The 26944-nt window shown below is 39.5% G+C and overlaps 1 protein-coding gene across 3 annotated transcripts in view; it reads right to left on the bottom strand.

Moving 5' to 3' along the window:
• Window positions 1-437: 437 nt before the first annotated feature.
• Window positions 438-26944, bottom strand: part of RNF168 (ring finger protein 168) — a 55959-nt gene continuing 29452 nt past the window's right edge. For 2 of the 3 annotated variants that reach the window (XM_060099355.1, XM_060099356.1), the window contains exons 3-8: window positions 23642-23718; window positions 19908-20087; window positions 17574-17695; window positions 9276-9357; window positions 5392-6295; window positions 438-1781 (exon numbers count right to left, since the gene is read on the bottom strand). In XM_060099355.1, coding sequence (XP_059955338.1) covers window positions 1597-1781; window positions 5392-6295; window positions 9276-9357; window positions 17574-17695; window positions 19908-20087; window positions 23642-23718 — 1550 coding nt within the window. In that variant the 3' untranslated portion in view covers window positions 438-1596. Of the gene's footprint in view, window positions 6296-9275; window positions 9358-17573; window positions 17696-19907; window positions 20088-23641; window positions 23719-26944 lie in introns of all 3 variants that reach the window. The other variant, XM_060099357.1, reaches the window with a different exon arrangement.

Below are 26944 nucleotides of genomic sequence, written 5' to 3'. Positions count from 1 at the left end.
TAACCAATTTCCTATACTGCATTTCCTCTGTTGAAATACCTATTTTGGTTGCTTTCTTAAGTGGATCCCAAGCAATAGATCCAGTATAATCTACATTTGTCTAGTATAAACTGACCAGGGAGTGGGATTCTAATTCTGCAGTAAAAAAGAGACACCCAAACTTTTTATGGGTCTTAAGAAATGAAGAGGAATGATACAAAAGATGGGCAAACTCAATTTATGATCCCCAATTGAGAGAAAACCTTCTGGATTCAACTAGCTTCATGGATAGAGCCTAACTGCAGCAGCCTGGGACCACAAAAGCCAAGTTGAAGAGAAACGTAAAGTGAAATGTAAAGCAAGAGAACGGTCCCCTCAGTTGAACTCAGGGTCCATGTTGCTCCAAGTCCTGCCAAATTAAGGCAATATATATTGGGGAGAACAAAACTGACTCAAAATTTGAAGTCATGATGTTTATTAAGATCTTTACACAGGAATTAAGATATGGGTAAACATACAGTAGTGGCTCAACTCCCCATTTCAAAGTTTGTAGTGATTTACAAACCTTTATGCATACCAAATGTGTAGAACTTGTATAGGAATTTGAGGCCACAATATATTTCTGAGAAATGGTTTCTTCTGAGGCTAAAGTCTCTTGCAATCTGGGAACTGTGACACAGGGGAACTTATGGGCAGGGGTCTCTTGTGACATGGAGCTGTAGATACATCTGGTAGGGGAGAGGTGAGTAGTCTTCATGAGTAGACAAAGGTAATTTGCAATTTACTGGATGCCACACGTGGGTACTTACAGTACACAAAGTCACTGGATAAAGTGAAACTCTCCCAAAAGTGGGACTGATGGAGTAGTGGGGCTGGAGGATAGCCAGGAGAAAGGCACTATCACTTATTAAGGTTCTTTTTTGAGTCAGGGCCTGTGCCAGGTACTCTATTACTTCCCTTAACTCTTTTGTTTTTTTGTTTTTAAATTAATTAATTAATTAGACTGTGTCGGGTCTTACTTGCAGCACACAGGATCTTTCTTGCGGCATGCAGGGTCTTTCATTGAGGCACATGGGCTTACTTGCCCTGCGGCATGTGGGCTAGTTCCCCGACCAGGGATCGAACCTGTGTGCCCTGCATTGTAAGGCTGATTCTTAACCACTGGACCACCGGGGAAGTCCCATTACCCTTAACTCTTGATAGCAATTCTTGGTTACACTGATTCCCGTTTACAGATTAAGAAAGTGAGATTAACAGATAGAGACCAAGTTAAGAAGGAAATTATTCTTTCTTCCCTCCTGCACTACATGCCCTTGTTTTGGTGGTCCAAACTCATGCACAAATTACTAGTCCCATCGTTCAATTCCTTATATGTGAACTAAGGAATCGAAGAGCCATTTAAAACCATTCTTAGCTCACAGGCCTTACAAATATTGGCGGCATGCAGATTTGGCCTCTGGGATGCAGTTTGCAGACTTCTGTGCTAGGGCTTTCAATTGAGGCCCTGGTGTGTTCAACAGGCTTCCTTCCCCGGTAGGTCCTGAACTCTGTTCTTGTCTCATCAGCAGTGTGAGCCTGACGACAACTCCTCTCTGCTTTTCAGAGGTTTTCAGCCTTTTAGCCTCTGCTCTTAACAGTTTCAAAACTGCAGTTATCTTGATGGGAAAACCAACCTTGTGTTTGATGACCCCAAGTCTCCAATACTGTCACTCCAGCTTCATGACATGGCCAAGAGCTCTGCCGGTTTCTCTGTTTACCAGCAGCAGCCCCGATTCTCGTCCTGCATTCAGAATAGGCACATGCTACAAGCCAAAAAGTGGTTGCAAACATCAGTTCACCTCTCAAATCTCCCCTCTCTAGAATCTTAGTCCCTAAGTTAGTCCTCATTGTTTCAGTAGCTTTCTGATGCTTTTAAGTAAAGCATTTTAATTTTTAAATGTAAAAATTTTACATTTTTATCTGGCTTTTCTCATTGTTCTCAGCAGGACTGCAGGTCTGCAGCATTGCTACCTGAAAAGCATAAGCTTTGCTTTCAAATAATTTAAAAATAGTACATTAAAGCTAAATATATTCAAATTCAATCACAATGCTATTTCCAAAAATTCACGTTATTTTTTTTTTGCACTGAAAAACCTTCCTAAATTATGATTCTTAGAATTTAAAGGCAAAAAAGGACTGTCTAGAGTGGTATAGGTTGAGATGCCTAAGTATCCTTAATCTTGTAATATTTTAAGAACATTTAAATTTTGAGATAATATATTCAATATGATTTAAAATTATAAAAGAACATACAGAGAAAAGTCATTCTTCCACTCCTGTCTCCCAGCCACCCAGTTTCTCTCCCTGCTGGCAACACTGTTTATCTCTCTCTTAAATATATATTTCTCTTCTTTGGATAAATGGTTGCACACTATGTACACTACTCTACATTTTGTATTTTTTGTTTAACTATATCTTATAGTTCTTTTCGTATCAGTAAAGTGGGTTTTTTGCTTAATTGCTGTATAGTATTCTATTTTACCATCATTTGTTTAGTGTTTCTTGATATGATTAAGGTTGTTTCTAAGCTTGTTATTACAAACAATGCCAAACAAAAATGTTTTATGCATGCCATTCTACATATATGTGAAAGCAGCTTTAAGAAATTCCTAGAAGTAGATTGCCAAGGTTACCTCTCTAGGGCTTTAAAAGTTTCTATTCATACCAAGCAACATATAAGAGTGCCTATTTACCCACATGCTTGCCAAGACTGGGGGAAAAAAAAAAACCCAAAAAACAAAACACCTTTACTAATCTGAAGGGTGGAAAAATGTATGAGTATTAGTATAAGTGATATTATGCATCTTTTCACACATTTAAGAGCCACTTATATATTATTTCCTGGGAACTATGTTTCTTGGGAACATAAACTTTTCTAATTTTCCTTTTGGGTTGTTAGTCTTTTTCTAAACGTATTGGCAGACACTTTATATAAAGGAAATAAGCTCTTTGTGATGGGTTGTATCTATTTCTTCTCAAGTTTGCCATGTCTTCCAATTTTCCTTTATGGTAGTTTTTGTTATGCAGAACTTTTTATTTTCATGTGTTTTTATTTTTAACTGTGAAAAACACATAGTCCATTTCAATTTTTAATAATTATTTTAATTTTCAGATTCTCAACCCCTGCATAGTTTTAGCACTCATTGAGAAATTAAACTCTCATATCCCTTCCATAAAAATGGGAGGAAAGTGTCAGTAAATTCTAATGACTGACACAAAACATTTACTAGTTTCTCACAAAAATGCATACATGGTAGTATCAGAAAGATTAATTGAGAAATTAAAATGTATCTTAAAACCAACTTTAGTCAGGAGGACTTCTTCACAGACAAATAAGTGGTTATATATGTAAATCCTAAATACATTACACTATTTTCCCCCCTCTTTGGTCATGGACTATTCCAGGAAGATTTAATTATATAACTTTTAATTTGAAGAGTCACTAAAGTGTAAAGCAAAATTGGTCTTAAAAAACATTGGTTTGGGGCTTTCCTGGTGGCGCAGTGGTTGAGAGTCCGCCTGCCGATGCAGGGGACATGGGTTCGTGCCCCAGTCCGGGAAGATTCCACATGCCGTGGAGCGGCTGGGCCCGTGAGCCTTGGCTGCTGAGCCTGCACGTCCAGAGCCTGTGCTCCGCAACGGGAGAGGCCACAACAGTGAGAGGCCCGCGTACCGCAAAAAAAAAAAACAAAACTACATTTCAGCACAATCATTACTCAGGGGACAATCACTTTCGAGAAAGGGCAAACTAAAATTTAAATTAGCATCAGAATTCTACCCATAATTACCCAATCAATATTGAAGTAGACGCCATCAAGTATGCAAAGATTACAGAATTTCAGTTACAAAATTTGGAGGAAAAAAATCTTAATTATGTATAAAAACACTGACAAATTTAAGCTAGAATTATTAGCTCTAGGACATTATATTGCATTATTACCTTAAAAGGATGGCTAACTAGATATCGACAGCAATGCTGTTAAAACGGTTGTTTGCTCAAAGTTGTTCATATTAATGAAACAAAAGATTAACAGTCTCTAAGTTAAATTTCACAAAATGAAATCGCAGCCTTCTGATTTAACTTTCGGGGGCAAGACAGGGCCAAACCCAAATATCGTACTTTCTATTTTTGTCCATAAACACAAATAAAAGTCAGTATCGGGCTTCCCTGGTGGCGCAGTGGTTGAGAGTCCGCCTGCCGATGCAGGGGACGCGGGTTCGTGCCCCGGTCCGGGAGGATCCCGCATGCCGCGGAGCGGCTGGGCCCGTGAGCCATGGCCACTGAGTCTGCGCGTCCGGAGCCTGCGCTCCGTAACGGGAGAGGCCACAGCGGTGAGAGGCCCGCATACCGCAAAAAAAAAAAAAAAAAAAAAAAAAAAGTCAGTATCAATACAAAGGATAACATAAGGAAATAAACACATGGTTAGTCAGGTTCTACAACATAGGATACTGTGACATAACTCTCCTACAGTAAATTCCCCCCACCTTTTTTGGAATAGCAGATTAGGTAGTATGTTATGAAAAGCTGTTAAAACCCAAATGTTTTCTGTGCCATCTAGCAAAGAAAGCACGAGGAAGAATACTTTGCCAAACTACACCTGCTACTCCAGCCTGGACCCAGCTGTCTGATCATCCACTCAGTTTCAAGGCCTCCAAATTGTCAATCTACCCCACTCAGCCTCATCCCAAGCTTAGCTACTTCTGCATCAAGAGTCTAGTTTCCTTTCTGTCAACTAAGTCCTAATTTTCCAGAAAACTCTGATTTTTCTGCTTTCACGTTGATCCTAACCCATTTTAAGTCAAAAAAAATATGCTGTAATATTTAAAGTAATTGAAGTGGACATGGAAATTAGATTACTTTAGTGTTATGGAAGATGTACTTCAAGTACTCTGCAAATATATGGGAAAGTTGCAAGAAAACTTAGATTCTAAACCCTGCCTGGATTCCTTAGCTACTTGGTATATTATAATGTTGCTTTGATTACTAGTCAGTACAAAAAGGTGCGTGAAGGCCACAAAACATGCATACGGTGGGAAATGCATGGAAATGAAGATTTCTTGGGAGTTGGCCAAGGCATTTTTATATCCATAAGGACTGTCAACTTAAATTTAGTACACCAGTTATTAAAAAAAGGGAAGGAGTGGGACTCTTGCTTACAACCGAGTTTGGCAGAAACACATTTGTATATTCCTCCCCTGTAATCACGCCGTCCTTTAATTAAGGACAGTGAGTATGCCCACGGAGCAGAATTAATGAAGAGTTTATAAAGAATCTATGATAGAGAGCTTCACTAGATTATACAACACTCCCCTTACCCAAGCACTACTTTGTGTATCTCTGAAACATCTGAAAAATACTTTTCTGTGACTTACTAGGCTGTAGGGAATGAGGAGTTTTAGATACATTACAATTATCTCTAGTAGAATTTGTTATCTTTCTTCCATTAACTGAACGTTTCAACTGGATCTTAAAAGAAGGTTGCCAATTTTCATTTTTTGAGCCTCTCCTAGGTTTTGGATGCTCTAGATCAGTTTGTCTTTTGAAGTTTCTATCTTTGGAATTCTTCCTTTGTCCATTCAGTGATTTGTCTGGAGGTGAGGATGTAGCACGTAACTTATATTCATCTGGGGATCCTTTCTGCCGGTTTGGCCTCATTTGTTCTTGATCCACCTCTTTCTGAAGCTGTAATGCTAATAACCTGTCCTGTTCTTCTTGTTTACGTCTCTCAAAAAGTAGACATTCCAAATCTATCAGTTTTTGGGTAAAGTTCATTTCTGTTTCTTCTTGGTCTGAGGAAGCTTTGGGCAACATTTTTCTTCTTTTTGCAGAAAAGCATGGATCCCTGACTGCTTCAGACAAAGATTCCTGGTTTTTTCTTTTGGAGATATCTTTATTGATCAGTAGGTGAGACTCTTCATTTTCTGTCTCAACTGTGTTATTTCTAATTATCTGTGTCATATCTGATACAGTGCACCCACTCTCTGTTTTGCCACAAGGCTTAATTGCAGCTTCTCCAGAGTAGGGAACTCTGGCTTCAGGTCCCTCATGATTTATGACACATAACTCTTTTTCATGATTGCTTGGTCTTGTTTTGACTTTTCCTTCAAGGCACCATTCTTTACCACTGGCACATAACTGAGGCATAGGTGACTCCACTGAAGATTGGGCACCTTGTTCATGAACTTCAAGGCATATCTGAGGAGAAAGTGTTGGCATATCTTCCTCAATTTCTGTGTCTTGCCATGTAGGGCTCTTCACATCACTGCTGTCAGTTTCCTGTAGAAAACAGAAAAACACTGAGTGAACCAGGGGAAAACATCAAGTCGTAATACATAAGTCTAATTACACTGATACCAAAGCTGAGGTGTCACTATAAGGTAATTATTATTACTACCAATAAGATATATTAATTCTTAATAGTATTTTTATGCTGTGTGCCAATTTAGATTAAGGTATTTCTTCATTTCACTCCCATGAAAACCTACAGTTTAAAATCCACCAACTAGGGCCTCCCTGGTGGCGCAGTGGTTAAGAGTCTGCCTGCCGATGCAGGGGATACGGGTTCGTGTCCCGGTCTGGGAGGATCCCATATGCCGCGGAGCGGCTGGGCCCGTGAGCCATGGCTGCTGGGCCTGCGCATCCGGAGCCTGTGCTCCGCAACGGGAGAGGCCACAACAGTGAGAGGCCCGCATACCGCAAAAAGAAAAAAAAAAAAAATCCACCAACTAGTTCTATATATGGCCAGGAGCTGGCACCATGACTTGACTTCTCATCTTACAAACTTCCTCTAGCCCAGGGATTTTTAATCCCTTTTTGGGTCACAAACCCTCCTCCTTTTGGCATTTTTGTGAAGCTTACAGACCTCTTTGAGAATAATATTTTTAAACATAACAATAAATACATAGGGGGACTTCCCTGATGGCTCAGTGGTTAAGAATCCGCCTACCAATGCAGGGGACATGGGTTCAAGCCCTGATCTGGGAAGATCCCACATGCCATGAAACAACTAAGCCCGTGCGCCACAACTACTAAAGCCCATGCGCGTAGAGTCCGTGCTCTGCAACAAGAGAAGCCACTGCAATGAGAAGCTCACATACCGCAACAGAGAGGAGCCCTCACTGGTTGCAACTAGAGAAAGCCCGCACGCAGCAACAAAGACCCAACATAGCCAAAAATACATACATACATACATACATATGGAACAATTCATATTGCAACACAATTATTAAAATCTTACAATTTATGATGTAATAATGCATTTCTATTAATACATTAAATAATAAGATCTAGTGGCAAGTCTAATAATTTGTAACACTGAAGGAGGGATGAGTGTAAATGATATTTCAAGAGATCTGCAACAAATGTAGTGTAATTAAAAACCTGTGTTATCTACTGGTGACAAAGTCACAGGTACTGTTAACAGTGTTACGGTTTACTGGTTTGCTGCCTACATTCATAACTAAGGAAACGCTAAAATGAGAGGTCAGGTGGAAGTAAAGATAAACTTTTCCTTATATCTAGGTTCATATGTACTCTGTGGATTCTACCCACAGACCTTAGGTTAAGAACCCTTGCTTTAGCCAGCATAATTCTTCTCACTTACAGGTCTTGGGTAAGTTAAGACCTAGGATTAGTTTTGACCATGGGAAAGCCTTAAGAAGAAAGGTTTCGGTACTCCCCTGGTGGCGCAGTGGTTAAGACTCCACACTCCCAATGCAGGAGGCCCAGGTTCGATTCCTGGTCAGGGAACTAGATCCCACACGCATGCTGCAACTAAGGAGCCAGCAAGCCGCAACTAAGGCATGCTGCAACTAAGACTTAGTGCAACCAACCAACTAACCAACCAACCAAATAAATAAATAAAAAAGAAAAAAGGCTTCAATGAGGACTTGCTTCAAAACAAAAATTCCTCCTTGTTTGCGATCTTAAATCTGTTCTTTTACCTACTTTGCTTTGCATTTATCATTCCTCATAACATTTTTTATGAACCAATGTAGTTTGGATTGGACAAATTCTAGGTTGCTTACCTAGTTTTGCTGTGAATATTAACACCAGGATAGGAAAAAAAAATCCTAGCCTACAATGCCTCTCCCATCAATCCTTAGTTCCAGCATGAGCCAGACCATCTGGACTTGAATTCTCCCTCTATTACCTCTACTTAAGGGACACTGAGCAATTCTCTTGCCTCTGCATGCCTCAGTTTTCTCAACTACAATTGGGCACAAGAAGGGTACCTTACAGAGTTGGTGGTTGTGATGAAGATTAAAGAAAATAAATACATTATTTGGCACATAAATGTCCATTAAATGTTAGGTGCTATAAAACCACCTAGCTAAACTGAAAAAAGTTTAGGAACCTGTGAGTAAAGGGTTAATAAAACTTCCATGTAGGAAACTGACCTTGGTGTCAGCTGGCTTTTCCTAGTTCTATTTTCCTGGAAGCCTGATAGAGGTGAAATGTCACCTGTGTTACTAGGCCACAAAGCTTATGGTAAAAATGACCCTTACTGGTGAACTGCATCTGTACTAGGAGAACTAGGAGTGATCTATAAATACCTTGCAGGAAGCCAAAGCTCAGGGCTTCTGTAAGTGACTTACAACTCTTTGGCTGTGTTCCTTCCCAAGACCCCTGGAAGCCACACCCATGAGTTGTTACAGTAAATAATTTACTCTTATGGAGCATGGGACTTCTAAGTCTGGGTGGTTACTACGCTCCTCTGCATGGTCTCACTTCCAGGCCATCACTTAGGAGCTCTGCAGTGAGGATTCTTGCTGAATAGATATGCCTGATGTCTGATGCTACTCTACTAGCACGCTTTGTTTACCACTGAGTAATCCTTTAAGTGAAGCTGGTACCAGGGGTAGCCTATTTAGTTTTGTGAGTCTGATGATCTCGGTCAGGGATGTACAAACTACGGCCCATGGACCAAATTCAGCCTGGTGCTTGTTTTTGTACAGTTTTACTGGAACAGAGACAAGCTCATTTGTTTATATATCGTTATGGATGCTTTCAAATGACAACAGCATCACTGAACAGTTGTGACTGAGACCATTTGGGCCACAAAGCCTAAAATATTTACTATCTGGCTCTTTAGAGAAAAGGTCTGCTGACTCCTAGCCTAAGTGAGCCTAAGGTGACTAAGAAAGGTTGTTCCATTTACTATAGTGACTTAAAAAAAGTTAGGAAACTGCAAGTATTAACAATCTATAGCATTAATAAACTTGCCAAGCCAAGAACATCTTTAGCATCCACATACCTTAGATATGGAGTCTTTCCTGTCTTCTTGTACAACTTCAGACTGTGATGCTGACCAAGGTTGAGATTTAGGTGACAAATACCTTAAAAAAAAAAAAAAAGTTTACCAAAATTTGAATGCTTTGAAACACAAGTGGCATGTATCCAATATAATAAAGCCAGATTAGCTATTTATGCTGAAGGCTGTCTGGCTTGCTGCTTGGCTGATTTATCAGAAAGAGTGTAATTCATCTCCCTGTCTCAGGTATTTTGGTCTATTTCTGGAGCAAAACTTAGAAGTCTGAGTATTGATATATTTTAGTGAAAAATAGCAGAAAAGGAAGTAAAAGTCAAATCTAAATTATTCCTTAATTCTCAAAAGAATTTAAACAGGTAGGTACTAGCATCAAAACAACGTAAGACTGTATAGTTTTCCCAAAAGTAATGGAAATGACATTTTAAGTCAGGAGAAGGAATATGTTAGTTTCTTTTTAATGCCAGAAATTCTACATTTTTATCTCTATTTGAAAAATGGTCTATGATTAGATTCTTCCCCATTTTGGTATATTTTATTATATACATATTTTATATTAACTATCTACTTAGAGATATAAAAGGTTTATCAATGTATCAGCATAAGAGCACATCTCTAAATATCTAAGCATCTTTAATAGGCTGTTTGCCACTGAAAATATTAAGTCTGTAATATAATGGAAAGCATAAAAGAAATGGGAATAAAAGGACAGGTTATAAGAGGTTAGGTATATTAAAAAAAAATTTTTTTTGGATTTTGTAAAAAAAAAATCCAAACACATATACAACTATGCTCAAAAATGGCACAAATGTTGGCTGTCTTCAAGTGGTGGTAACTTTAGGTGATTTTCAAAGAGCAGCTAGCTTTTATAATTAAAGAAAAAAATGGAAAAACGTCTGATTGCAAATATGTAAAATCATAAGTTCCATTGTCCAAAGCACCAACGTGTAGCATATATAACATTAAAATAAAATCTAGACAAAGATCTCATATAAAGAATAAATATCCCTTATAGATAAAATAGTAGCTAAACCGCATATTTAGTTGCATCAACCTAAATATTTACTCTGAAAACTTATGAGAATAAGAACTACCTCTCAGTTGATAAAACAGGAGTCCAGGTTTAGTCTCATTTTAATTTTGTTTCCCAAAGCTGAAGAATTCCTTCTGCCAATGTTAGATATTAGTAACCAAGTATATTAAAACCAACATAGAATTATTACAGCTCAATAGTTGTTCAGAAATCCCTAAGCAGAAAACAAAACAAAGTGTGATCAGATACCCATCTAACATAATTGGTGAAGATTTGTGAACTCTCTGGGATATTGTTTATTTGTAATAACCAAGTAATATATGAATACATGTAGGAAATATGTGTCATCATCCCTTTCCATTCTTATTTGCTTCCTCATATGTAACCAATTTAAAAAAAAATTATTTCTATATACTGCACACTATCTTTTTTTAAAGCAATCATATTCTTTTGTGATTTCCTTTTTTCACTTATGTCTTATAGATCTTTATAAAAAACTATATACATAGGCCTACCTCATAAAAACAAATAGTTTACAAGAAAATAGTTACAAAATATATGTAAGGGGTGGTGGTGGTGGTGGTGTGATGAATTGGGCGATTGGGATTGACATGTATACACTAATATGTATAAAATTGATGACTAATACATCATAGCTACAGGGAGGGAGATACTGACTGGGAAAGTATACAAGTGAACCTTTTGGAAACAGTCTGTATCTTAATCTGGAGTGTGGTTTATACATATGTAAAAATTCTCCAGAAGTTACATTTAAGATTAATATATATATATATACTTTTAAAAAAGTTGTAAAATCTTATATTATCGTAAAAACCCGTATACTTATCACTCAGTTTAAGGGGAAAAAAATCACTGATTTTAAAATTCTTTATGGGGCCTTCTGTGTGTCCCAGCTGACAGACTACAACTATCCTGAGATGCTCTTATCTTTTGCTTTTATTTATTTATTTATTTTTCCCTTGGTCTATTTTACTTTATGTTTATTGGGGTATAGTTGTTTTATAATGTGTTAGTCTTATGTCTTGCTTTTAAAAGTAGTCTTAACACACACTAGTACCCCTAAACACTTTATTGCTTAGTACTGTATGATTTCTGAACTTTACGTATATGGAATCATACTACATGTATCTTTCCACAACTTGACTTCTTCACACAACACCTTCCTGAATCAGGCATGTTTTCCTTAGCCAGAATTCATTTTCATTGTTGGAAAGTAACAGTATTCTGGTCTACTGTTGGACATGTGGGTGCTTCTGGCTCTTTACTGTTACTAATAGTACTGCTGGGAACATTCTTGCACATGTCTTCTGGGGTTTTAGTGTCTACACTCCAGTCATAGAGCATCAACCTATAGTGTAAGTGCTCCTTATCCTCTAGGATACTTAATATTGCCAGAAAGTTTAATTTTTCCAATAGGATGAGTACGAAATGTTACCTCATCACTATTTTGTTGTTGTTTTTATTGAGGTGCAATTGACATATGACATTATATTAGTATCAGGTATACAACATAATGATTCAATATTTGTATATGTGAAATGACCTCACTGTAATTTTTAAAAAATTCTATTGAAGTATAATTGATTTACAATGTGTTAATGTGTTAATTTCTGCTATACAGCAAAGTGATTCAGTTATATAGATATATTCTTTTCCATTACAGTTTATCACAGGATATTGAATGTAGTTCCCTGTGTTCCAAGTAGGACCTTGTTTACCCATCCTATATATAATAGTTTGCATCTGCTAATTCCAAACTCCCAATCCTTCCCCCCCACCCTCTCCCTTGACAACCGCAAGTCTGTTCTCTATGCCTGCCTCACTGTAATTTAAATTAAAATTTCCTTGATTACTAATAAAGTTCAATCTTTTCACATATGTATTGGCCTTCAGCTTTCGTGTTCTGTGATGTCAAAATTTTTTGCCTCTTTTTCTGTAGTTCTGTATTTTTCTCACAAATAGGTGGGTATTCTTTAATAATAAACTTTTTCCAGTAAATAAGTTGAAATATCTTCTTTTAGAGGGCAGCTTATCTTTTTATTCCCTAAAGGTATTTTGATAAAGACATTTTTAATCTTACTATAGTCTATTTGTTTTGCTCCTTAAAGCATCCCTCTCTACAGATATTCTCCTTTGTTATCTTCCTAAATATTTATTTTATGTATGTATGTATATATTTACATATTTGCTTACTTACTTAGTCCTAACCACTGGACCGCCAGGGAATTCCCTTGTCTTTTTTTTTTTTTTTTTTTTTTTTTTTTTTTTTTTTTGCGGTACACGGGCCTCTCACTGTTGTGGCCTCTCCCGTTGTGGAGCACAGGCTCTGGAAGCGCAGGCTCAGCGGCCAGGGCTCACGGGCCCAGCCGCTCTGCGGCATGTGGGATCTTCCCAGACCGGGGCACGAACCCATGTCCCCTGCATCGGCAGGCGGACTCTCAACCACCGTGCCACCAGGGAAGCCCTCCCTTGTCTTTTTAATAGGTCTTTAATTCGCCTTAATTTTTACAGATAGTATGAATAGAGGTCCAAGCTAATTTCCCCCCCATATTATCCACTGTCACACAGGCATTTATTGACAAGTACATCGTTTCCCCACTGACCAGCAACGATGACTACTGTGTTCGTTATCCAAAGTACCCCAAAACTTAGTGGCTTAAACCAACAAACATTATCTCATAGTTTCTGAGGGTCAGGAATTCAAGAGCAGCTTAGCAGGGTAGTTCTGGCTCAGGATTTTCATGAGGGTCCAGTCAAGATGTTGGTCAGTCATCTGGTCAGTAGCCTGACTGAGGCTAGAGGATCACCCTCCAACCAGGCTCATGCACAAAGGCTATTCTGGAGGTCTCACTTCCTTACTGGTTGTTGGCAGAAGGCCCCAGTTCCTTACCATGTGGGACTTTCCATAGGGCTGCTCACAACATGACAGCTAACTTTCCCAGAGCAAATAATCCAAAAGAGAAAAGTCACTTTAGGACTTAGTCCTTAGTCTCTGAAGTGTACAATGTCCCCCTCTCTGAAGTGTACAATGTCCCTTCTGGTAATTCTATGTGTATACTTAAGTCCAGCCCACATTCAAGGGGAGGGGAATTAGGCTCAGTCTTTTGAAGGGAGAAATATCAAAGATTTGTGAACATATTTTAAAACCACAAAAGCTAGGGCTTCCCTGGTGGCGCGGTGGCTGAGAGTCTGCCTGCCGATGCAGGGGACACGGGTTTGTGCCCCGGTCCAGGAAGATCCCACATGCTGTGGAGCGGCTGGGCCCGTGAGCTATGGCCGCTGGGCCTGCGCGTCCGGAGCCTGTGCTCCGTGGCGGGAGAGGCCACAACAGTGAGAGGCCTGCGTACCACAAAAACAAACAAACAAACAAACACAAAAGCTAGCATAAAGGTTCTATAAACTGTGGTGTGTTTCTAAGCTATCTATTATTTTGTCTTATCATTTTGTCTATCCATCCCTGTGCAAATAACACATATGTTAACTTACTATAAATCTGAAGCATCCATACCTCCACCACACATTTTATTTTTCATCAGGAGTATCTGAAGGCCCTTTCTCGTCCATATAAATTTTAAAATCAGAATGCAAGAAAAAAAAAAAAGGTTGGTGGGACTTCCCTGGCGGGTCAGTGGTTAGGATTCTGTGTTTCCACTGCAGGGGGCACGGGTTTGATGCTTGGTCAGGGAACTAAGATCCCATATGCCACGTGGCAAGGCCAAAAAAAACACCCCAAAAACCAAAAACAACAACAACAAAAAGGTTGGGATTCTGACTTCAAATGCATTTAACCTATAGATCAGTTTGGAGAGATATGACATTAAGCAATTTTGTAACATTAGACATCTTCCAACCTACAACTACTACGTATTTCTTTAATATAGTAAAATTTTATAACATGCTCCATAAGGACTTTTAGAATTTTCAATAAATTTATTTCTAAGTACTTTTTATTTTCTGATGCTACTACAAACAGAATCTTTGTTGTTACGTTTGCAGTAGACTTTAAAAAAAATTAATTTATTTATTTTATTTATTTATTTTTGGCTGCACTGGGTCTTCGCTGCTGCACACGGGCTTTCTCTAGTTGTGGCGAGCGGGGGCTACTCTTTGTTGCAGTGTGCGTGCTTCTCATTGCAGTGGCTTCTTTTGTTGTGAAGCACTGGCTCTAGGCGTGTGGGCTTCAGTAGTTGTGGCACGCAGGCTCAGTAGTTGTGGTGTACGGGCTCTAGAGCGCAGGTTCAGTAGTTGTGACACACAGGCTTAGTTACTCCGTGGCATGTGTGATCTTCTCGGACCAGGGATCAAACCCGTGTCCCTGCATTGGCAGGCAGATTCTTAACCACTGTGCCATCAGGGAAGTCCCTTGCAATAGACTTTTTGTATAGATTTTTATATCTACCAAGCTTGCTAATCTCTTATTAATTCTAAAAATGTACCTCTGAACTCTTGGGCTTTCTATAAAATTATCCCACCTCTGAATAACAATAGCTCCTTTCCCCTTCCTTACGAAGCTTATAATCTTTTATTTCCTTTTATTGCCTTACTGTAAAGACTAAAATCTCCAGTACGACACTGTTTTTTCCTGGTCTTAAAAGGGGAATGATTTCTATTTTCTACCATAAAGTATGATATCTGATACAGGTTTTCTGGTAGACATCCTTCAACAGGTTAAGTTTCTATTCCTACTTTATCAAGAATTATTCCCAAGTTTTTCATATTTAAACAGTTAATAGGTTAACTTGCATTGATTCATTTTCTAATTATTAAGCCAGCAACATATTTCTGGAATTGTCTTTTTTTTTTTAATTGGAGTATAGTTGCTTTACACTGCTATGTCAGTTTCTGCTGTTCTTTCAAAAAAATTTTTAAATTAATTAATTTTTTTGGCTGCCTTGGATCTTCGTTGCTGCACACGGGCTTTCTCTAGTTGCCGCGAGTAGGGGCTACTCTTCGCTGCGGTGCATGGGCTTCTCATTGCAGTGGCTTCTCTTGTTGTGGAGCATGGGCTCTAGGTGCGTGGGCTTCAGTAGTTGTGGCACGCGGGCTCAGGAGTTGTGGCTCACAGGCTCTAGAGTGCAGGCTCAGTAGTTGTGGCGCACGGGCTTAGCTGCTCCGCGGCATGTGGGATCCTTCCGGACCAGGGCTCGAACCCATGTCCCCTGCATTGGCAGGCGGATTCTTAACCACTGCGCCACCAGGGAAGTCCTGTTGTTCTTTTTTTAATTGAAGTATAGTTGATATACAATATCATGTAAATTACAGGTGTACAATACAGTGATTCACTTTTTGTTTGTTTGTTTTGTTCTTGTGGTACGCAGGCCTCTCACTGTTGTGGCATCTCCCGTTGCGGAGCACAGGCTCCAGACGCGCAGGCTCAGCGGCCATGGCTCACAGGCCCAGCTGCTCCGCAGCACGTGGGATCCTCCTGGACCAGGGCACGAACCCACGTCCCCTGCATCGGCAGGCGGACTCTCAACCACTGAGCCACCAGGGAAGCCCAGTGATTCACATTTTTAAAGGTTATATTCCATTTACCGTTATTATAAAATATTTGCTATATTCCTTGTGTTGTACAATATATCCTTGTAGCTTAATTTATACCTAATACCTGTACCTCTTAATCCCCTACTCCTATATTGCCCCTCCCTCCTTCCCTCACCCCACTGGTAACCGCTAGTTATCAGCCTGTGAGTCTGCTTCTTTTTTGTTATGGACTTGTCATTTTAGATATATTTTCATTCTTTCTAATTTTTCTGATATGGCATTTAAAGCCTTCTAAATACTACTTCAGCCATATCCCAGAAGGTCCGATGTATAATGTTTTCAGTTCTATGTTTCCATAAAGATTTATTCTTTAACCAATGAGTTACCTAGTAGTTTTTCTTAATTTTCAAAACACTTTAGTAATCTTTTTGTTAATTATTTTAAATTTGAGGTGAAATTCATATAACATAAAATTAACCATTTTGGGCTTCCCTGGTGGCACAGTGGTTGACAGTCCGCCTGCCGATGCAGGGGACACGGGTTTGTGCCCCGGTCCGGGAGGATCCCACATGCCGTGGAGCGGCTAGGCCCGTGAGCCATGGTTGCTGAGCCTGCGCGTCCGAGCCTGTGCTCTGCAACGGGAGAGGCCACAACAGTGAGAGGCCTGCGTACCACAAAAAAAAAAACCAAAATAAAAAACCATTTTAAAGCGTACATTTAGTACATTTACAAAGTTGTGCAACCATCACTTCTATCTAGTTTGTTGTTTATATTTAAGAATTCTTCATATATTTCAGAGACTAGACCTTATCTGTTTTTAACTTTGTGTACCTTTAATCCACCAGTTTCTGTTTCTTCAATTTCTGCTTTTAAATTCATCAGTTTATTATTATATTTCTAGTAAATTTTTATCTTTATATATTTCAAAATATATATTTAGATTCATGAAGATTCATGACAGTTATATCCTTTATGTAGAATAGTATTATATCAATATGAAATATCCCTGCTTTTCTTTTAATGGTTTTTCTCGACTTCTACTTTGCATTATATCAGGCATTAACAATATTGATGTTGCATGTCTATTTCTTCTTTTAATAGCAACCACCTCATTTAATGCTGCCCTCTTCCCATCTATCTCCATCTCCCTGTCCCAAATTTCCACCATCTCAAATCCTAAATCTCTATGAACTTTGAAAGGAAGCAAATTACCTGCACATATTTACCCAGTTGAATCAAAAGCCCTTACATGTTTTTGAAGTCTAGATTGTAGTTGATAAACTTTTTCAACTATGAATTACTATGGAAAAGCTTATATCCTCATAGAGTCATCAACTCTTCCTGTTGCTATGAGGGGCACTCTGGGGCAACTAAATTCACTCCACTGTTGACTACCTGACTTATGTTTTTTGTACAGTAGGGAAGAAATGTAATATATAAACTGGGAAAAAGAGGGTGGGTAATGATCTAGATGCCAAACTGTAAACTCCTTCAATGAGGATGACCTTATATGGAACTAGAGTCTCACCTGAATCTAAATTAAGAGAAAAAGGAAATGGGAACAACGTGGAAATCCTGAGCAATGAAGATAAAAAAGGTTTCACATCCCTCTTCATGCTAGCCAGGAATCTAAGCTATGTGAGCATCTCTCTTATTTTCACTTTACATCAACCTCAGACCATCTGGAGGGTTTTCATGCAGAGCTGATGGGCCAAATTTTGATATAGAAGTAAACTATATTCACTTACTTCTGAATATCTCCAGTGTTTGTTTGTTTGTTCTTACTTTTCTTCTGTGACTTGGTTGTGACTGGATCAGATTTTTCGGAATTCAAGGGTGAAGCCAAGATACTTCCCTCACAGAAATTGTTCTTCAACAGCAGAAAAAGCATAAAACAATTTTAAAATAAAATAAGCTATTGATCAATTCAGAATCCACAATAGAATTTTTCAGGAATTATTAAATTCTATATATCCTTTGAATAATACTGACCATGCAAAAATTAATATAAACAAGATAAAGTTTATCTAAGTTGGTCTAAATTGCATTTTTACTCTACATTATAAACACAAAGAGCATGATGGTACTAATCTCATTAGCTGATAATTTCTGCTAACTTTTCTAATGAATAATTTCATATTTATAACTACCTTAATCTGTAGGGAAAAATTCAGAGTTGTGGCTGTACCTGGAATAAAATTTATTTTACATAAAATAATTTAATTGGGGGATTTAAGGGCATACCAATAAATATCATCAATATTTACTTGCTGTCTCATGGAAGTCTCATAAATTTCTTACTACACTATTGGAAAAGTTAATATACTTGGTGGCGGTAGACATTTGGCCTAGGACCACCAAACTTTTACAAGTAAACGAAAAATTATTTTAAAATATCAGTAGATCTGCTCTTATAATCCGATGTGAAAACACGAAGAATTAAAAACAATAACTCTTGAAAGACAAAGTTGACCCCAGATTTTCCTCTCTGATATTATTTTCTCTCCTATCCCATTTGTTATTCTATTGATCTATGTCTTTTTTTTTGGCCACGCTGTGCAGTTTACAGGATCTTAGTCACCAACCAGGGACTGAACCCAGGGCCACAGCAGTGAAAGCGCCAAGTCCTAACCACTGGACTGCCAGGGAAGTTCCATGGTCTATGTCTTTTATTTAATTTCTCAATTGTGTACTGCTCCAAAGCTATTCCACTTAAATTTTAAAAGGAAATACATTTTTAAAAAGGGCATATAATCTAAAACTTGGGTATATTATTATGAATGGCAGGCCTCTCGAAAATGGGAAAAAAAAAAAAAACCAACCCAATTCTGGATATACTTAATTTGGGTAAGTATATTTTAAGATATTTGTTGTTTGAAAGCAGAAGAATTGTTTTTAGAGGCTCTCAAACCTGAATGTACATCAGACTTCCCTAGTTGCCTCTGGGAGTGGTATTCCCTAAATCCCATCCCCAGAGATTCAGTATTTTAAAAGAACTACAAGTGATTCTGCCAGGTTCTTTCAAATCACTGGGTCCCACTGTATCCTTTGGTCTTACAGTATGTGTTTTATCATCCTTTCTTTAATTCATCATCCCCTGGGCAGTAATTTAACTACGGCAAGATAACAAAATCCAGGTTTAATATGTTATTTAAGAATTTAGGGACTTCCCTGGTGGTCCAGGAAAGCACAGTTAAGACTGTGCTTGCACTGCAGGGGACACTCGTTTGATCCCTGGTTGCTAAGATCCTGCAAGCCGCACAGCGTGGCCAGAGAAAAAAAAGAAGTTAAAAAAATATTTAATGTGCTTCACTTTCAAAAAGTGATCTGCATCCATACAATGGAATATTTTGCCACTCTTACAAAAGAATTATACACTATATGTAGTAATATAATAGGAAAAATCTCTAAGAAATAGCCGAGTGAAAAAGGTCAGGAGAAAAACAGTGTGATTCACACATCCTTTTTAGGTAAAAAAAAAAAAAAAAGTTATAAGAAACTGTTAATAGTGCTAACTAACCTTTGGGGAAAGAGACTGATGTAATGGAATAGGAGTAGGAGTGGAGAAGTAGGGGGGGGGAATGGAGCTTTCATTTTCCACTGAATAGCTTTCCTGCATAACTGAATTTACTAACAACTTACAAAAATGTTTTTTTTTGTTTGTTTGTTTTGTTTTGTTTTGTTTTGTTTTTGCGGTATGCGGGCCTCTCACTGTTGTGGCCTCCCCCGTTGCGGAGCACAGGCTCCGGACGCGCAGGCTCAGCGGCCATGGCTCACGGGCCCAGCCGCTCCGCGGCATATGGGATCCTCCCAGACCGGGGCACGAACCCGTATCCCCTGCATCGGCAGGTGGACTCTCAACCACTTGCGCCACCAGGGAGGCCCCAAAAATGGTTTTTTAAAGCATACCTGGATTAGAGCAAATATATAACAGTATGCCAAAAAAGTTTTGCTTTAAGTAGAGCAAATATGTCAGAAATAGTTTCTAGTTATGGTGAATGCTTCCTTTTTCAGATTGTTCAAAATCACATAGTCAAAGCAATAGGAATGTAAATACTTCAAAGTTCTTTCTTAAAACTTACAATTTTAAGGCTTAGCTTTCTTGCCAGCTCTTCATCACTTTTCAGTTGTTCTTCCATCTCTCTTTGCCTCTTTTCTGCCTGTCTCTTTTCCTCTTCTTCCTCCTCTGCCAGTAATCTCTGTATGTATTCTTCACTGGCTTTGTTTTCTTCTTCCTCATTGGCTCGTCGCTCTGCCTCCACCTTAAAAATGATTAATAAAGAACAATCCTTCTCTGAACTTTTTAGTATACTTGCAATATTTCTTTCTTTCTTTTTTTAAAGATTTAATTTTATTTATTTTTGGCTGCGTTGGGTCTTCGTTGCTGTGTGCGGGCTTTCTCTAGTTGTGGCGAGGGGGGCTACTCTTTGTCATGGTACGCAGGCTTCTCCTGTTGCGGAGCATGGGTTCTAGGCGTGCGGGCTCAGTAGTTGTGGCTCGCGGGCTCTAGAGCGCAGGCTCAGTAGTTGTGGCGCACAGGCTTAGTTGCTCCACAGGATGTGGGAACTTCCCAGACTAGGGATCGAACCTGTGTCCCCTGCGCTGGCAGGTGGATTCTTTCCCTATCAAACACCTAGGAAGTCCCAATATTTCTTAATAAGAATAGAAAAATTTAAAAAAAAAGAACAAATTGGCAGGAATTAAAATTTCTCAAATGAAGTACAAATCCGGAGAGGCAAATTCCTATAGAATAATTCAGGAACTCTCCTTCAGGAAGCCTTCCTGTCAGCCCAATGAAACCTTGATCAAAGCCTCATCCTTCCACATTTCGGTCCTTATCACATTTTCCATTACACTGTCACACATTTTTGGAAGTCTTTCTAGGTGATACTTTTTCTCAGTTAACAGAAGGCCATGTTCTGACTCATTTTGGCATAGGTTTCTGAACTAAACCCTAGCAAGGGAATGGAATGATAAAAACTGACTTAAACCAAACAGTGTCCTTCCCTGAAGTTGGGATGAATCCCCAAACATGGTGTGCAGGGGTGGAATAGTTGCTGAAGAAACAACCACAATGGTCATTATATGATTTACAGATGAGGAAAGACACAGAAAAGCTTTCCTAGATCAGAAAGTGATCTAACTTTCTTTTCTTAGCTCAGTAACTGGCAGGGGGGAGACTCAAACTCAGCATCTAGGACCTAAGGCCATGCTTGTGGGCATCTGAACTATACTTCCTGAAAGAAATAATGTAACAACTTCTTTAGACATCTAAAGGATTTGACTCAAGAATAAGTCCTTGACCCAATTCAAGTGAAGGTGACATGAGTAAAGGTTTGTTAAGGAACTTTTAAGTTTTCTTGCTCTTAAAGGAAAGCCACTGCAAGAGACAGCTGGCTCTTCCTCTGCATACTGTTGTATATGCACCTGAGGTTCAGAAATGTGCAGCTACCTTGTTATTAGCCTGAGGATAAAGCCAGCTGACAGAAGTTAGCAAAGAAATGGAACTAGAGCTCTGGATGAAACCGACCCTGAAGCCCCTATTAACCTCTGGAATTCCAGTAAATTACAATTTTCTGTCACCTGTACTCAAAAGCATCCTGAAAAAACCTGTTCTCACTATACTGTTGTAAAGATTAAATTACTCCTTACTTAAGGAACTTCCCTGGTGGTGCAATGGTTAGGAATCTTCCTGCCAATGCCAGGGGACACAGGTTCGATCCCTGGTCTGGGAAGATGCCACATGCCGCAGAGCAACTAAGCTTGTGTGCCACAACTACAGAGCCTGCACTCTAGAGCCCGCACGCCCTAGAGCCCGAGCACTGCAACTACTGAAGCCTGCGCGCCTAGAGCCTGTGCTCCACCACAAGAGAAGCCTGCAAACCGTGAGGAAGAGTAGTTTCTGCTCACCACAACTAGAGAAAGCACGCGCGCAGCAAAGACCCAATGCAGCCAAAAAAATAAATAAATAAAACCCTTACTTAAGAACATCGTCTAGACAATATGCTGACAACTATCATAATTATTTACTAGTTCTTCTAGAGATCTCATGGTCTAGCTACATGTGGCTACTGAGTAGCTGAAATGTGACTAGTCCAAATCGAGATGTATTATAAGTACAAAATACACAATTGCACACTAAATAAGAAAAAAAATAGTCAATACTTTCTATACTGATTACATAATAAAATATTTTAGATAGGGCTTCCCTGGTGGCGCAGTGGTTGAGAGTCCGCCTGCCGATGCAGGGGACGCGGGTTCGTGCCCTGGTCCGGGAGGATCCCACATGCCGCGGAGCGGCTGGGCCCGTGGGCCATGGCTGCTGAGCCTGCGCGCCTGGAGCCTGTGCTCTGCAGCGGGAGAGGCCACAGCAGTGAGAGGCCCGCGTACCACAAAAAAAAAAAAAAAAAAAATTTTTAGATATACTGGATTAAATAAAATATACATAAAAATTAATTTCATCTTTTTTAAAAATACTTTTTAAAAATATTTATTTATTTATTTTTGGCTGTGTTGGGTCTTCGTTGCAGCACGCGGGCCTTCTCTAGTTGCGGCGAGCAGGGGCTACTCTTCGTTGCGGTGCGCAAGCTTCTCATTGTGGTGGCTTCTCTTGTTGCGGAGCACAAGCTCTAGGGTGCATGGGTTTCAGTAGTTGCGGCACATGGGCCCAGTAGTTGTGGCTCGTGGGCTCTAGAGCACGGGCTCAGCAGTTGTGGCCTATGGGCTTAGTTGCTCCATGGCATGTGGGATCTTCCCGGACCAGGGCTCGAACCCATGTCCCCTGCATCAGCAGGCAGATTCTTAACCACTGCGCCACCAGGGAAGCCCCTCATCTGTTTTTTTTAAAAAAAATCTTTAAAAAATGTGGCTAATAGAAAATTTTAAATGATATATGAACCCACACCATATTTCTATTGGACAACACTGCTCTACATTAATCAGGGTGGGGGAGTACTAGGGCTTTCCTAGTACTAGTGAAGTTCAAAGGCCATAAGTACCACTCCCTCTTTTCATATTTAGGTACTTCACAGTTAGCCCTTTATGCTTTCCTCACCTAAATGCATGGTTTGTGTCCCCCAAAATTCATATATTGAAGCCCTAACTCCCAATGTGATGATATTTGGAGGTGGGGCCTTCGGGAGGTAATTGGGTCATGAGGGTGGAGTCCTCATGAAAGCGATTAGTACCCTTAGAAGACACACAAGAGAGATGATCTATCTCTCTCTTCCTCTCTCTGCCACGTGAGAATACAGTGAGAAGGCAGCTGTCTACAAGCCAGGAAGCAGGCCCTTGCCCAATACCACATCTCCCAGTGTCTTAATCTTGCACTTCCCAGATCCAGAACTGTGAGAACAAATGTTCGTTGTTTAAGTCACCCAGTCTATGGTGTTTTTGATATAGCAGTCTAAATGGACTTAAGACACCCATAATCTACCACCTTTTTTCCATCCTTTATGCTCAAAGCTTCACGGAAATGAAAAAAATTTCCTTCATACCTAAATGCTTACAGATCACTATCACATAAGAAGAGCATGTATAAATAAATTAAAGCTAGTTTTAAACTATTTTGAACACGTGTAAAAAAATGGAGCCTTTATAAAGCACATTAAAATTATTAACATTTCAATATATACTATTTATTTATATAAGCACATAAAACTGTATGTAAACACAGCAGAAAATTTTTCCAGAAAAGAGTACTTAGTAGTTAGTACTAAGTACTAAGTACTAAACTAATTTTAGTATTAAACTAAGTATTAAACTAATTCTAAGTATTAGTACTACGTACTAAGAGTACTAAGTATTTAGTACTTACCTTGCTTATCTCCTCTTCATATTCTCTTCTTAATTCCCCAGGTTTACTTAATAGGCGAACTGGCTGATAGTCATCAACTGTTTCAGATAAAGAAAGAATATTATATTATAGGCAACACCGAATTCTATGGCTAGCTTTGATCTTCCACTAAACCTATATTAATATAAAAATGCAAAATTAAAATAAACATACAATTATTAACAGCTATAGCAATATTTTTTTAATGGAATTCCATTTTAAAAGAAAGGCCAGGGGCCTCCCTGGTGGCGCAAGTGGTTGAGAGTCCGCCTGCCGATGCAGGGGATACGGGTTCGTGCCCCGGTCTGGGAGGATCCCATATGCCGCGGAGCAGCTGGGCCCGTGAGCCATGGCCGCTGAGCCTGCGCGTCCGGAGCCTGTGCTCCGCAACGGGGGAGGCCACAACAGTGAGAGGCCCGCATACAGCAAAAAAAAAAAAAAAAAAAAAAAAAAGAAAGGCCAGGACTTCCCTGGTAGTGCAGTGGTTAAGAATCTGCCTGCCAATGCAGGGTACACAGGTTCGATCCCTGGTCCGGGAAGATGCCACATGCTATGGAGCAACTGAGCCCATGCGCCACAACTGCTGAAGCCCGCGCGCCTACAGTCCATGCTCCGCAACGAGAAGCCACCACAATGAGAAGCCTGCACACCGCAGCAAAGAGTAGTCCCCACTTGCTGCAACTAGAGGAAGCCCGTGCACAGCAACGAAGACCCAATGCAGCCAATAAATAAATAAATAAAATTAAAAGAAAAGAAAGGAATCTACGTTCCCTGGAATTAACCAAATACAAAAAAAAAAAAAAGGCCAGGGACTTCCCTGGTGGTGCAGTGACCAAGAATCTGCGCTCCCAATGCAGGCGGCCCAGGTTTGATCCCTGGTCAGGGAAATAGTCCACATGCTGCAACTAAGAGTTTGCATGCCACAACTAAAGATCCCGCGTGCCAAAACTAACACCTGCCTCAGCCAAATAAATAAATAAATAAATAAATAAATAAATAAATAAATAAATAAATAAATAAATAAATAAATAAAATAAGTATTTAAAAAAAAAAGAGAGAGAGAGGCCAGAAGTTTTCTGGTTCAAAATGGCACATGAACACATACACTTAGCTCTTTCTCTAAAATCCATTAACATAACAATAAAGGAAGTTTAAAAAAGTAACCCTACAATAATAGCAAACACATATTTCTCAAAAAAGGTATATACAAATGGCCCACAAGCACATGAAAAGATGCTCAACATCACTAGTCGTCAGGGAAATGCAAATCAAAACCACAAAGAAATACACTTTGTACCCGTTAGAGTGGCTACTATAAAACAAACAAAATAACAAGCATTGGCAAGGAGATGAAATTGGAATCCTTGTGCACTGTCAGTGGAAGTGTAAAATGGTATAGCTGCTACGGAAATCAGTATGGCGGTTGCTCAAAAAACTAAACATAGAAATACCGTGTGATCCAGCATTTGCACTTCTAGATACATATCCAAAAGATATGAAAGTAGGGTATCAAACAGATACTTATACACCATGTCATACCCAGCATTATTCACAACAGCCAAATGGTGGAAGTAACCCAAGTGTCCATCAACATGAATGGATAAATAAAATGTGGTAAATACATACAATAGAATATTATTCAGTCTTATAAAAGAATGAAATTCTGACACATGCTACAACACGGATGAACCCTGAAGACACCATGCTAAGTGAAAGAAGCCAGACACAAAAGCACAAATACCTACTTTGTCCTCTACTTATATGAGGTACCCAGAGTAGTCAAGTTTGACAGAAAGTGTAATGATGGTTGCCAGGGGTTAGTTAGAGGGAGGGGGAATTGAGGAGATATTGTTTAACGGGTACAGTTTCAATTGTGTAAGATGAAAAAGTTCTGCAGATGGATGGTGGTGATGGCTGCACACCAATATGATGTTCTTAATGCGACTGAACTGTATACTTAAAAATGGTTCAAATGGGGATTTCCCTGATGGTGCAGTGGTTAAGAATCCGCCTGCCAATGCAGGGCACACGGGTTCAAGCCCTGGTCCGGGAAGATCCCACATGCTGTGGAGCAACTAAGCCCGTGCGCCACAACTACTGAGCCAGCGCTCTAGAGCCCGTGAGCCACAACTACTGAAGCCTGCATGCTCTAGAGCCTGCGTGCCACAACTATTGAATCTGCATGCTGCAACAACTGAAGCTCGCACGCCTAGAGCCCATGCTCCGCAACAAGAGAAGCCACTGCAATGAGAAGCCTGTGCACTGCAACAAAGAGTAGCCCCCGCTCACCACAACTAGAGAAAGCCTGCGCACAGCAATGAAGACCGAACGCAGCCAAAAAAAAAAAGAAAGGTAAATTTTATGTTAGGTATATTTTTACCAAAATAAACAAAACTTGATAAAAAGTAAATCGCGGGCTTCCCTGGTGGCGCAGTGGTTGAGAGTCTGCCTGCCGATGCAGGGGACACGGGGTTCGTGCCCCGGTCCGGGAAGATCCCACATGCCGCGGAGCGGCTGGGCCCGTGAGCCATGGCCGCTGAGCCTGTGCGTCCGGAGCCTGTGCTCCACAGCGGGAGAGGCCACAACAGAGAGAGGCCTGCGGACCGAAAAAAAAAAAAAAAAAAAAGTAAATCGCTTTGGGAGTTCCCCGGTGGTCTCGTGGTTAGGATTTGGTGCTTTCACTGCTGTGGCCTGGGTTCAATCCCTGGTAGGGGAACTGAGATCCCAAAAGCCACGTGAAAAAAAAGGAAAAAAGTAAATCCCTTTACACATTAGACACAATAAAAAATAGCTAAGATAATTTAGAAAAAGAACAATGAAGAGAGATTTACTGTATTAGATATGAAAACACATAATTAAGTAGAATTAAATGAAGAAGGCGTGGTACAAACACAGCCATCAAGAAACAGTTAAAAAAAATGAAAATCCCCCAAACAGCTCTGGAAAACAAGCAGACTGTTGTTTGATTAGGTAAACAGTATACAATGAGGATGTATCATTCACCAAGCAGTGTGGTTCCCCAGGAACTTTCAATTCCTGGGGGAAATAAAGTTAAGATGGCTGTTTTATACAACACTCAGATTGCAGGTGAATTTAAAAAAATTTAATGGAAACTAAAAATGACTGAAGAAAATATAAATGATAAATTCAAAATTTTAAGATAGGGTAGATTTCCTGAATAACAGAAGAAATACCCAAACAAAACTTTAATATGATGACAAACATCACAAAGTTAAAAACAACAAACTGGGAGAAGTTATTTGCAATTACATAAATCAATAGACA

The sequence above is a fragment of the Mesoplodon densirostris genome, chromosome 5, assembly GCF_025265405.1.
Source record: "Mesoplodon densirostris isolate mMesDen1 chromosome 5, mMesDen1 primary haplotype, whole genome shotgun sequence".
In the NCBI taxonomy this organism is placed as follows: domain Eukaryota; kingdom Metazoa; phylum Chordata; class Mammalia; order Artiodactyla; family Ziphiidae; genus Mesoplodon; species Mesoplodon densirostris.
The sequence above is the reverse complement of the archived record's forward strand: the minus strand, read 5'-3'. Positions and strand labels throughout refer to the sequence as shown.